This window comes from Sebastes fasciatus, chromosome 13 (assembly GCF_043250625.1).
Source record: "Sebastes fasciatus isolate fSebFas1 chromosome 13, fSebFas1.pri, whole genome shotgun sequence".
Classification (NCBI taxonomy): domain Eukaryota; kingdom Metazoa; phylum Chordata; class Actinopteri; order Perciformes; family Sebastidae; genus Sebastes; species Sebastes fasciatus.
The window spans coordinates 3170930-3185303 of record NC_133807.1 but is presented as its reverse complement, the minus strand read 5'-3'; the positions used below and the strand labels follow the sequence as shown (position 1 = coordinate 3185303).

Here is a 14374-nt window from a genome sequence, read left to right as displayed (position 1 = left end):
GCAGTGAATGTGAATGTCACCAGCTGACAGGAAGTATACATGAACCCAAGCTGTTGCCTAGCAACGCAATTCTGCTTTGCAATTTCGTTGCAATTCCGTCGAAATGCCCTAAAACAGAGTGTTTAAGATAGAGGGTAAATACAGGCATATTTAGGCCAACGGTATGAGGAAAATAAAGGGTTTTTGGAACATTACAGCACGTAAACATGTTCTAATAGAAACACAAAACACAAGTATGAACCTGAAAATAAGCATGATATGGGACCTTACCAACATGGGAGTGGGCAAATATGCTGCTTTATGCAAATGTATGTATATAATTAATACTGGAAATCAATCAACAACACAAATCAATGACAGATATTGTCCGTAAACCCTCTCAGGTACTGCATTTGGCATAAAAAAATATGCTCAAATCATAACATGTCAAACTGCAGCCCAACAGGCAACAACAGATGTCAGTGTGTCAGTGTGCTGACTTGACTATGACTTGCCCCAAACTGCATGTGATTATCATAAAGTGGGCATGTCTGTAAAGGGGAGACTCGTGGGTACCCGTAGAACCCATTTACATTCACATATCTGGAGGTCAGAGGTCAAGGTCCCCCTTTGAAAATGGCCATGCCGACAAGCTAGTATGACATGGTTGGTACCGATGAATTCCTTAGGTTTTCTAGTTTCATATACCAGTATCTTCACTCTAGCTCAATCGCTAGTATCTTAACTCTTAAAACCGAGACCGTTACAACCTAAAAATCACAATTTGCATTAAAGAAATTAGAGGTGTTAAAACAAATTAGCATTAACTTGTTATTATCGCGTTAACTTTGACAGCCCTAATAATAAAACTGAAATAATGAAGGTTTACAGTTTTACACCGGCACCATCTTCAAGACGAGGCCTCAAGATTAGATTATGAATCAGGACCCTATAGGCCCTTATGTCAGTGGATACTGTGCTTTAGTGATGCATATTCCCTTTATAATTTATAGCCTAGACTTTGGAGTTCTGGGACCCCAGGGCAAGTGTACGCTGCCCCCTTGTTGTAAATCCAGCCAGCACTGATGCTTACATGCAGGGCCGGCTCTAGCCCTTTTGGTGCCCTCTGCGAAATTTGGATTTGGAGACTCCCCCCCCTGCCATCGCCGGCGGTGCTGCAGCCGCTCCAGGCTGAGGGTTCCATCCCCTAACCATAGCTGCAAACACACATGAGACATCACAGTGGTTTGTGTTCATAAATAACTGTATTTATTATAATATAAGTGAACAATTGGTCCCTGATATTGTCCCGTGATATTGAAAAGTGTTTAGTCAGTTTCACTAAAACGAGAATTACAGGGGTGAAAAGTGTATTTCATTCTTTATTAATTTATTTGTTCATTTGTTACCTCAATGCAGAAAATGAGGAATGGCGCCCCCTGGCATTCTATTTCTCTGTTGCTCATCCATCTGGCTCCCGGCATGCACTCAAACTCTTCACAAGATGTTATAACAGTGTTTATATAATATTAAAGTCAGTGAAACAGACGGATGGAGGGATGCCAGGGCTCCATAGTGGTATTAACAGGAATCGAGAGGGAGGGGGTACAAGCTGCCAGAGTTTAGTGGATGAGAGGAAACATTTGGTGATGGGACAGGATTAGAGGATTACTGACACAGCTGAATGCACTGAGAATCTCCATCAGCATCATCATTCTGCCTTTGGTTCTCTCTCTCTGCCGAGCTGTCATCCAGTGAAGTCAGAGGACACGTAGAGGTGGATGATCCAGTATGGAGATGTCTGGGGTCTGCATCAGTACAGGAGGTGAGTTAGCAGAGGTAGGCTTTAGACCTCAAAGGTGACATCTGTGTCATTCGGATGTTGGTTTTACTCTTTATTTTTGGGGATTTCAGTTTTTGTCTTAAATATGTAAAATGTCAGTTTTTGTCTTAAAAATGTAAAAAAAAAATGCACTAGAGGAAAACAAAACAGAGTGTTTTCTTCCATTTTTATGAGTGTGAAACATGTATTGTTTCACACCCTGGAAAAAATATCATGTAATGTTTCTTGACAATAATGTACATTATAAAAAAATATTTCTTAGTATTGATAGAGAACAAGTTCTGAGAAAAAACAAACAGGTCATTCTGTGGATGCTTTCCAGTAAATAAGAAACAAATGCTGAATCCCAGTATTGCTTTTATACTCTGTCGCTGTGTGAATTTCAGACGGGCTCGCTGGATTTAATCCTTTCTGTTGCTCTGCTTTTAATGACTGCGATTATGTAATTACATTTGGAGGAGAAAAGGAGAGTAAATCGTATGAAAAACCTGTGTTAAAAGGACTGTAACAATTAGGAGAACGATTTAAAAATAAGTCAGTTATGTAATGGTGAAAATTTGTTATCTAATCCTATGTGCGCAAAAAATCCCAAACAAAATTAGTTTAAAAAAAAAAAAAACTAGTTTAGGTGTCAACAATTTTGTCAATGTTAGTCATTTTTGGTGGTTTGGTTAAAGGTCCCATATTGTAAAAAGTGAGATTTTCATGTCTTTTATATTATAAAGCAGGTTTAAGTGATTTATAAATACTGTTAAACTATCAAAACGCTCAATATACAGAGAAATACACACAGACCGTATTCAGAAATTGAAATTTGAACAAGCCGTTAGGATTTCTGTCCATTTGTGATGTCACAAATATACAATATTTAGACCATTACACGATTTTAAACGTAAACATTTTTAATGTGTCCCGCAATTCCGTTGCAATTCCGTTGAAATGCACTAAATCGGAGCGTTTCAGACAAAGGGTAAATACAGTTTTAGGAAAATACAGGTTTTTTTTAACATTACAGCATGTAAACATGTTCTAGTAGAACCCAATATACATGTATGAACCTGAAAATGAGCATGATATGGGACCTTTTAGGTTTAGCATGGATAACAAATTACAGGCATATATACTGTATATATATATATAGATATATATACAGTATATATGCTATTGCTATTATAATTTACATTAATGTTTTCTAACTGTGTTCAGTACTCTACTGAAAAGTTTCCCCCTCGCTCATTGCTCATATCAATAAAAACTACTGTAAATTGCAGACATATACTGTAAATAAGAGGATAAGACAAGTGCCAGCTTTATCTGAACATATATTAAAGGGCAGGCAGCATCATATGACAAATTGTAAAGCATTATTTTAACTTAAAATGTATGTAAAAAAAATAAACAAAATGTTGATGTTGTTTTGGGCTGAAAAATGAATCAAAGTCTACAGTATTTCATATTTTGGAAGAATAGTACACTACTGTTAGAATTTGACTGTATTTCTATAGCATTGTATTACAGTGCATTCTTAAATAATATTTTAAAAAAAAGGAGGTAGTAAATTAATATCTCTTTTCCAGATGTTGGGAATTGTCACCAGGTCACCAGATGTTGAACTAAAAGCTATGCTTGCTTATTTGCAGGCTGACTGGGAGGCTTGGCAAAGAGGACAGCAGAGTTAAACTACCAAGCTTCATTCAACTTTCCACACTCTAACTGCTCCTCTGAACAAGCTGCCCTCACTCCTCTTGCTGTCTGGGGGGAAACATGTGTCTCCCTTTCCTGGCTCTTCTCTTCTTCCTTCTCGCTTTTTATTCCCCACCATCCCTTTTTCCATCCGTCGATTGCTCGCGGTCATGTCCACACCGCTGCATCTGTTACGAGCACGCCGACCTGGTGGACTGCAGGGACCGTGGGTTCGAGCGCGTACCGGGAGGCCTCCCGCACAGCACGTGGCTGCTGGAGCTGGGTGGAAACAATCTGAGCGAGATTGGCACCAGAGCGTTCACTGGACTGTGGTCTCTGCGGGTGCTGGTGCTGACAAACAGCCAGATACAAGAAATGCAACCACAGGTAGGAGAGAAGGGACGGAGGACCTTTAGAATGCAACATTCTTGAAAATCGCACAGGAAACACTTGACACTTTAGAAAGAATGTAAATGTTAAAATGCTATTTTTTTTGCTTGGGTTTGAGAGTTAAAGTTGAAGTTGAAGCAATTAAGTAGTTAATGAGTCAATTGAAGCACTGAAAGGATTTGAAGTGGCAGAAGTCAAATCACTTAAAGGTCCCATATTGTAAAAAGTGAGATTTTCATGTCTTTTATATTATAAAGCAGGTTTAAGTGTTATATAAATACTGTTAAACTATCAAATGCTCAATATACAGCGAAATACACACAGCCCGTATTCAGAAACTGTGCGTTTGAAACAAGCCATTAGGATTTCTGTCCATTTGTGATGTCACAAATATACAATATTTAGACCATTACACAGTTTTAAACGTAAACATTCTAAATGTGTCCCAGTTTGTTTCCTGTTGCAGTGTATGTTAATGACATCAGCTGACAGGAAGTAATCATGGAACCAAGCTGTTGCCTAGCAATGCAATTCTGTTGCAATTCCATTGAAATGCACTAAAACGGAGCGTTTCAGACAGAGCATGAATACAGGTATATCGAAGCAGACAGTATAAGGAAAATAATGTGTTTTTTAAACATTACAGCATGTAAACATGTTCTAGTAGAAACCCAAAATACAAGTATGAACCTGAAAATGAGCATGATAAGGAAAAAGTTTAATGTCCTCTGGACACAACCAGACTTTAATGCTTCTGAACCTACTAGAACAGTGGTTCTCAATCTTTTTCATGTCAAGGACCCCTAAATTGATACACATTAGGTCACAGATCGATAAGATATCACTTCAGGGACCTCGATCTGAAAAAATGTTGGTTGTTAGATATCATTAAGACCAGAATTTTGTAGTTGTCAACCACAGTTGATGAGATAACCATGGAGGAAGTGAAACCTTAGAATATACTGGTGACATTAAATTGTGAAATTAAACTATTCCCCATTTTTGTGGGGACCCCCTCGAACTCCATCAAAGACCACTTGTTGAGAACCAATGTACTAGAGCAGGGGTCATTGTGATGAAGGTAACACAGTTTATAGTCTAAGTATATAGTATATAAGTCTAATGCAGTGAGGGCCAAAGAGACAATGTACAACAGAGTATCAGGACCACATTGAGGGAAAAAACATCTGAGATTTCCAGAATAAAGTCATAACATTACGAGAAAAAAAGTCGTAATATTACGAGAATAAAGTCATAGCTTTACGAGAAAAAAAGAAAATAACACGTAAAATTACTACTTTATAATATAATGACTTTATTCTCATAATATTACGACTTTTTTTCTCGTAAACCTATGACTTTATTCTGGTAATATTATGACTTTATTCTATTTTATATCTCAGATTAATTTGTTTCTCCTCAATGTGGCCCTAATACTCCGTCGTACCGTCGTACCAAAGACCTACAACAATGATGAATAAAAATGAAAATGTAAACAAAAAACAGTTATTCATTTCCATTTTTAAAATCCACAGGGAGCCACTGGAGAGGAGCTAAAGAGACGCATGTGGCTCCGGAGCCGCAGGTTGCTGACCCCTGTACTAGAGGGTGTAGCAGGCCACTTCTAACCCATATCTATAAGACTGATAACCGCCGATAACGCCCATTCAATCGTCTGATAACATTCGAAGCGGGTGGGGAGGAAATGAAGGGAGAAGGAAAGAGGGAAGGAGGAATGTTAAAAAAGAGGTTCCTGGGGTCCATCTGGGTCACAGTGCAAAGGAAGGAAGGGGGAAAGGGATGATGGAAAGAGCATGTTTGTGTCTGTAAAAGAAAAAGAAGGGGCAATAGTTAAATGTATGCTTCTCTCTTTCTTCCTTTCTTTCTTTCTTTCTTTCTTTCTTTCTTTCTTTCTTTCTTTCTTTCTTTCTTTCTTTCTCTCCACAGGCATTATTCTCTTTGTCCTTCCTGGAGAAGCTGGATCTCAGTTGGAACCAGTTAACATCTCTACCTGTCGACTTCTCAAGCAGTCTATCTGCTCTCAAGGATCTGCGACTGGAGCACAACAACTTATATCATATACCTGCATACAGGTACCCGTCTCTATATTGGCCCTCAAAGTGCAAAGGAAGGCCATCTTTCTTCCACCATCATTCCTATCATTCACCATCATTCCTACAGTATCAGCCGCTTTTAGCTCCTCAGAGCAGGGGCTGATGGGTAGGGAGGCACAGTTGCTCAATGTTCATACTGTTAACCTCAGTAGGCGATTTGGAAATTTTTACCACGGACGACAAGCATGAGCACACTATCGGACCCGATACCGGTATCGGTATCAGTATCGGTATCTGTGCGTCCCTATTTGATGTTGTAAAAAGGAGGTGAGACGTGTCAGCTGTGAGTTTCTCATGCTCAGCTCGTGATTGCTCCACCGCCCAATCACTACTGCCCAGACTCTGGCTCTAAATTATGTCAAAATCTCAAGATGGCGGCTAATGTATCTGGGATATTTTGTCTTCACTTCTGTACAGTGGGAGGAAGTGGAGACGCATCGTCCATCTTTATATATAGGCCTACAGTCTATGAGCCAGACTTTCTCAGGAGACCAAAAACAGAGCTAAAAGAGAGTGAATATTGGACTCACCAGGTGCACAGAAGCAAGATTAAATAAGCCACTGTTTGCTAACAAGTTGGCCTTCACCTCTTTTTGTCCACCCCCTCATCCTGCATACCAGTTAACCATGGGTGTATCAGGGCCAAGTGGCCACGCAAACCTCTCCATACAAGCCACAGATGTAGACAGCTGTATTCAGCACATGTGGATTGAGCTTTTTCTGCCTGCCTCCGTGTCTCACCCTGTAATTGTCTCTCGCTTCCTTCTGTCAGCTTTGAGTATCTGGACAACATGGAGAAGCTGGACCTCAGTTATAACCAGCTGGTGTTAGTTGGCCCCGGCGTGTTCAGGGGCCTCTCCAGGCTCAGACAGCTCTACCTGCAAAACAACAGACTGACTGCGGTGCAGCAGGGGAGCCTGGATATGCTGCCTGGACTAGAGGTGCCAAAAATGACTAAATGAAATGACTCTGTGTGTATACCGAGTTTCCCGTTATCAGTCTGATTACCTGTCTGTCTGTCTGTCTGTCTGTCTGTCTGTCTAGGTGCTAGAGCTGAGTAACAACAACATCTCTCACATAGACACGGATGCTCTAGCCCCTCTCTACAGCCTGGCGGTCCTCGCTCTGGAGGGAAACAACCTCCATCACCTCAAGTTTAAGACCTTCATCAGCCTTCATACATCAGCTACACACATCCAGCTGTCAGGTATCCAATATCTATACTGCTGTTCTGTTGATCCGTTTTTGTCGACCAAGTGAAGAGACACCACTCTTGCTTACGGTGACCATGACATCCCGGTTTGTCCGGGACTGTCCCGGTTTCAAGCTGACGTGTCCCGGGTCCCAACAAATATCTGTAAAACACTCAAATATCCCGGTTTTCAACAGTCACTAAAAAATTGTCCCGGTTTTCACCACAATTAAAATAATTAAAATATTATACTTATATAGAGGTTTATAATGTTGCACTCATTAAAGGTGTTGAGTCTGGAAATCTCAAGCCTTGCGCCTGGAACGGCTGAGATCCCAGTTCAATGTTCTTCAATGTTCAATTTTAAAGGTGTCAGAAAGTCAACAGAGGTTACTCAAATGAATCACTTGATGCTGTACAAGTATGATGCAAGAAGCCGAGTTTTATTGTGTTTTAAATCAGCAGACAAAAACACAACCAAACTCGAGCCGATCCGGAACGCGACTGTTCGCGGGCTCCACATCACAACACTATATGCTAGATCAAAGAACTCATCCCTCCTCTTTTACTACCATATATCTTTGTATTCTTCACTTCTACTGGTCTCTGTCAAAATATCCTACTAATCAGCATATACCATACATATGATCTAGGTGCCTCCCCGACATCCATTATGTCAGAGACAGATTCCTTGTTTTGGCCCCTTCAGTTGAGGCCCAGTTCGCGCAGCTGCGAGGTGATTTGGAGTTCATTGAAAGCATTACATCACTACAGCTGTGAGCTGAAGCGGCCAGTGTGAGTGTTACAGCACTGGGGTCTATACAAAATACAGCAGCACTATGATTGTATGCTGTTTCAGTAGTAAACACAGGGTTATAGGATTAATACTTTTATCATTGTTTATCACATTTTTATATAGTTAAAAAGGGATTACTTCTACAATGGTCCCATATTATAAAAAAGTGAGATTTTCATGTTTTTTTTATTATAAAGCAGGCTTAAGTCCTATATAAATACTGTGAAAGTATCGAAACACTCAATCCACAGGAAGAAGTTGAAACATGTCTCCAAACTTCTACTTTAAACAAACCGGTAACAGTAATAACGCTATGCAGAAGAGTTGCTGTGTAGTTGGTTGCACCAACAATAAAACAAAAACGCTGATATATATTTAGGATGAATGCATACAAACTTGGATGTAGTATGTAGTTTACATATATTGTTAAAAGGAGAAAAAGTTTGACTCAAACCCTAAACAGGCACTGATCAATCATATAACATGATAATCTAGACATGTGGCAGGATGTTTTGATGGGTTGCTTGCGTATTGTTTTGTGGTACGTGCAGTGTCGGCTACCAGATGGCGGATATCATCTGACAAAAATGAACATCTCCTATCCAGCAAAGAGCAATAGGCTACGCACAAGGCCAGATGGCATTAGGAATGATGGTGCGCTTAATGCAAATCCAGTTCATGGCCTCTCTCTCGTCAGTATAAAAGCCCACAATTCCACCCTCTGTCTGTCACCAGTTAAGACCTGACTACCATTCCTGACCACATGCTGTATCTCTCTATAAAGTAATAGGATATTTGGTGTATGTAGCAAACACAATAAAGTATCCAGTCTTGTTTTAATAAAATAGTCTGGATGCCGTTATTATGAGAAATGTTTTGTGTTTTGACAAGATAACGTTGATTTAGTGCAATAACGGGAACGTTTTGTGATATAGCAAGATTAAGGCTGTCAATTGATTAATAATTAAAATTAATCACACCTTTTTTTATCCGTTCAAAATGTACTTTAAAGGGAGATTTGTCAAGTATTTGAGACTCTTATCAACATGGGAGTGGGCAAATATGCTGCTTTATGCAAATGTATGCGTATATTTATTATATGCGGGTGCTAATTTCAGACCCTGCTTTTAGGGGTCTCGGACTAACCTCTCTTGTTACTTCCCCAGGCAACCCGTGGAGCTGCGACTGCGATCTGCATCGCGTCTTCAGTAAGATCTTGCACGTTCGCCACCTCCACGTCGACGACTACCGCAACGTGACGTGCCAGGATCCGCCGCAGCTCGCCGGGGCTTCGCTTGCCTGGGTGGACAGCCAGCTCTGCATCGCGGAGACCGCCACCGTACTCGTCATCACCATCACCGTGTTGGTCACCGTGGTGGCGGCTCTGGTGATGGCGGAGAGGAACAGGAAGAGGAACAGCGGAAAGAACTGGGACACCGAGTCACAGAATCAAACTTCGAGCCCTCCGTCCTGAGAGTCCGCGTCACAAACAGCGAGAGGAGGAGGAGGAAACCCAACAATATAGAGACCCTGTGAGACTGAAGGGTGAACTCCCGGGTTCCTCTTGTGATAAAGGAGACATGCAGCATACAAGATGGCTGCCACAAATGGACGATTACTTGAATTGACCGATTCCCCTTTTCCTTTGATATTCAAACAGGCAATAGTGTGTACTGTATGTCTGAAAGGCCTGAAGAACACTACAAGTGTGGTTGGAGCACAATTTCCATACCTCTAAAGACATTTTGACCTTTGACCTCTTCCCTGTATGTCATAATAATATAACAGTGTGCAACTTATTTAACTTTCAATAATAAAAAGAAGCAAAGCATAAAGAATTTAAGATGTTGTTTGCCACTTTAAACCTTAATTTAAAGTGAATGAACATTCAGTAACTAATAACTATAAAGATCCGCGCATATTCTGTGTTTGTCAACATTGACACATTGGTCCTGTTAGCCATTTGTGATGGGAAAAATAAAAAACAGATTTTTCAGGAGGCATTGTACACAATAGTCTTTTAGTGTGGGAATAATTGTGAATGGCTTGAAGCAGTTATGTGACTGGGGAAAGGTTGGGGTGGTTGTGTAGCGATATCGCGAAATCTCTTGACTCTTGTACCGTTTTTTCTGTGCGTACAATATCAGTTAACCTTTGCATCACTAATGACAAGGGAAGGCTTAAATACCATATAAAGAATACACACACCTGCTCTCCCACAAAAAGATAATATAATAACGATTAAAACTGAGACACAATAATCCATCCATCCATTATCTGTATCCGCTTATCCTATTCAGGGTCAAGAGGGGGGTCATTGGGCGAAGGCGGGGTACACCCTGGACAGGTCTCCAGACTATCACAGGGCTGACACATAGAGACAGACAACCATTCACGCTCACAATTCACACCTACGGGACATTTAGAGTCAACAATGAACCTGCATGTCTTTGGACTGGGAGGAAACCTGAGCACCCGGAGAAAACCCACACTAATGCCGGGATCAGACTACACGATATTTTTGTCTTTGACGATGGTCACCATATCGGATCTAACGATCACAACGCCATAAACTCTTGCAGTGTCTTGGTCGGGTGACTGGCGAGACTACACGTATGATCACGACCAATCACGGCCCGTCGTATTCCACCATCATGCGTGAGTTCAGACGTCATCGGGGAGGCGGTTGAAGCAACTGTCGATCATGGCGACAGAAGCATTGTGTGTGATGTTGGTGGTCTGGTGTTGCGAAAAGAAAAAGAAAAGAAAGAAAAAACGGTTGTTGATGCGCTCCTGGGTGGCTCAGAGAGTAAGTAAGTACAACTCAATGAATTTTTTTCAGTTTGGTTGTCCCACCTGACAGCAGCAAATTCGGCATCCCTCCTCCTTTTCTCTATGTTTGTTTATTACCAAGTGACCTGACTGCGACTGCGCGCTGGAGAGAGCACCTGATTGGTCAACGCAAAGTAACGCGTCGTTGGAGATGTCACACTAGGCGTGTCAAGACAAAACAATTCTGACAGGCTAGACTTTTCCTCAGGGTGTTGGAAACACAGACGTGGCGACGGTTGTCGTGTACTATGACACACTTCACGAGATAAGAGGATCGATTTTCGCACACGACACTCATTTATCGTTCCCGATCCCCTGCGACGGCCGTGTCGGGCTATAATCAGGCTGATATCGTGTAGTCTGAACCGGGCATAACACGGGGAGAACATGCAAATTCCACACAGAAGGCCCCCAAGCCGGGTTTGAACCTGCAACCCTCTTGCTGTGAGGCAGCAGTGAGACACAGAAATCAGCACTTTTGGAAATGGGCTGAAACAGAGGTTATAGAGACATGCTGGAATGCATGATCTGATTGTTTTTTTGAAAAAAAAACTTCAGAGACATGGTTTGGAGGTGTCTGAGACCTATAATAACTAGTTTAAATGGAGTATAATATGTGACCTTTAAAGGGAGATTTGGGAGTGGGAAAATATGCTTGCTTTATGCAAATGTATGTATATATTTATTATTGTAAATCAATGGAACTCAAATCAATGACAGATATTGTCCAGAAACCCTCACAGGTACTGCATTTAGCATAAAACAATATGCTCAAATCATAACATGGCGAACTGCAGCCCAACAGGCAACAACAGCTGTCAGTGTGTCAGTGTGCTGACTTGACTATGACTTGCCCCAAACTGCATGTGATTATCATAAAGTGAGGATGTCTGTAAAAGGGAGACTTGTGAGTACCCACAGAACCCATTTACATTCACATATCTGGAGGTCAGAGGTCAATGGACCCCTTTGAAAATGGCCATGACAGTTTTTCCTCGCCAAAATGTAGCATTAATTTGGAACGTTATTTAACCTCCTTTGCGACAAGCTAGTATGACATGGTCGGCACCAATGGATTCATTAGGTTTTTCTAGTTTCATACGATGCAAATATCTTCACTCTAAATGTAAAATTCAGCCTACAACCTCCAAAAGATCGGTTGCCTTTATGTGTTAAAGAAATTAGTGGCATTAAAACCAATTTGCTTTATTATCGCGTTAAAGTAATGGGCTGTAACTCATGTAACTACTTTACTTTTACCAAATCCTCCACACCCACACATCACATTTTCTGTAAAGGTCCCATATTATCAAAAAAGTGAGATTTTCATGTTTTTTTATTAAAAAGCAGGCTTAAGTCCTATATAAATACTGTGAAAGTATCGAAACACTCAATCCACACGGAAATACACACAGCCTGTATTCAGAAACTTTGCATTTGAAACAAGCTGTCAGGATTTCTGTCCATTTGTGATGTCACAAATATACAATATTTAGACCTTTTACACAGATTTAAACATAAACATTCTAAATGTGTCCCAGTTTATTCCTGGTTGCAGTGTATGGGAATGTCATCAGCTGACAGGATGTACACATGGACCCAAGCTGTTGCCTAGCAACACAATTCTGTTGCAATTTCGTTGCAATTCCGTCGAAATGCGCTAAAACAGAGCGTTTCAGACAGAGGGCAATTCCGTCGAAATGCGCTAAAACAGAGCGTTTCAGACAGAGGGTAAATACAGGCATATTCAGGCTGACAGTATGAGGAAAATAAAGGTTTTTTTGAACATTACAGCATGTAAACATGTTCTAGTAGAAACACAAAATACAAATATGAACCTGAAAATGAGCATGATATGGGTCCTTTAATATGTGTGGAAACAGAAAATGAGACATCCGTACAAATAGCCCTCTTGTTGGCTAACGTTAGCAGGCCAGCTAAGAACACAACATGCGAATAAGACAACTTTGGAACTAGCCGGCAGTAACATTTTTCCTTGTGGTGGAGGCTATCTGCCTCCACGCACTTCAAGCCCCTGCGCCAAGCTAACGCTAGCACATCTCGGACCAGTCCCTCCACCGAGAGACCAAACTGATATCGACCCACCGTTAATCAGGAATAACCAGACGTAGCTGCAAAACCCTAACTGAAAAATGAAACGTTAAATGCGAGCATCCCAAAGTTATTTATTGTGCATCACTGAAAGCTGAAGGGAGGGGACTCATCGTGTCATGGATGGAGACCAATTTGTCCCCTTTGTCTCTCTTTTAGGTCAAAGGTTTTAAAGCTGAACAGAACAGACTGGGAAAAAAAGGGATTAGAGGGAGATTTACTTTACTCGACTGACTGACAGCAAGGTTATTCAGACGTTGAGTGTTAGCCAAATGGAAAGCACCCTTTGTTTGCACTGAACTTTAAAGGTCCCGTATTGTGCTCATTTTCAGGTTCATACTTGTATTTTGTGTTTCTACTAGAACATGTTTACATGCTGTAATGTTAAAAAAACACATTATTTTCCTCATACTGTCTGCCTGAATATACCTGTATTTACCCTCCGTCTGAAACACTCCGTTTTAGTGCATTTCAATGGAATTGCAACGGAATTGCATTGCTCGGCAACAGTTTGGGTCCATGTTTACTTCCTGTTAGCTGATGTTATTTACATCCACTGCAACAGGAAATAAACTGGGACACATTTAGAATGTTTACGTTTAAAACTGTGTAATGGTCTAAATATTGTAGATTTGTGACATCACAAATGGACAGAAATCCAAACGGCTTGTTTCAAACGCACAATTTTTGAATACAGCGTTTTGATAGTTTAACAGTATTTATATAGCACTTAAACCTACTTTATAATATAAAAGACCTGAAAATCTCACTTTTTACAATATGGGATTTTAAAGAAATAGTAGTGTTAAAAGAAATTTGCATTAACGCATTATTATCGGGTTAACTTTGACAGCCCTATTATATACGTTACGTGAATTACATAAGTTAACTAACAGCGGTCTCCTGGGTGAAAGTCCTGTGTTTGTTTGACCCATCCATTCACCCCGACCTCTTCCCTACGCGGACTTTGTTGCTCTTCATACTACATCATCTGACTTGCTCCTTTGCTCCCGTCATAATTTCTACGGCCACTAGAGGTTGGCACCTAACTTTGTCTTCTTGTATTTGTATTGGTGAATATATGTGGCTATCGAATAGATATAGACCATGTGAATAGATGATAACGGCCTTCTTGTCAGGGTTTTAGTTTAAAGGGTGGAACCCAAACGCAGAGACATCAGGCAGACAGATAAATCCAACAAAAAGCGAGCTTTATAATATAAAAGACATGAAAATCGCACCTTTTACAATATGGGACCTTTAAAGGCTCAACTCAAATGCATCTGTACCGAGCCCCCAGGAAGAGCGCAAGGCCTTGAAATAAATATTCATAGCGGCCAAACGGCGGTACTACAACTCCTGTGTCCGTCACGTGATGCCATTGGGACCAAAAAGACGTTTTCCCATAGACTTACATTGGGAACAAAAACTCC

General features: G+C 40.8%; 1 protein-coding gene across 1 annotated transcript; it reads left to right on the top strand.

Moving 5' to 3' along the window:
* Positions 1–1375: 1375 nt before the first annotated feature.
* On the top strand, positions 1376–10008 carry LOC141779985 (uncharacterized). The gene is made up of 6 exons (XM_074655024.1): positions 1376–1804; positions 3463–3892; positions 5843–5988; positions 6782–6950; positions 7054–7216; positions 9164–10008. Exons 2-6 carry the CDS (start codon positions 3587–3589, stop codon positions 9469–9471), a joined length of 1092 nt encoding a protein of 363 aa, XP_074511125.1. The 5' UTR covers positions 1376–1804; positions 3463–3586; the 3' UTR covers positions 9472–10008.
* Positions 10009–14374: the final 4366 nt, after the last annotated feature.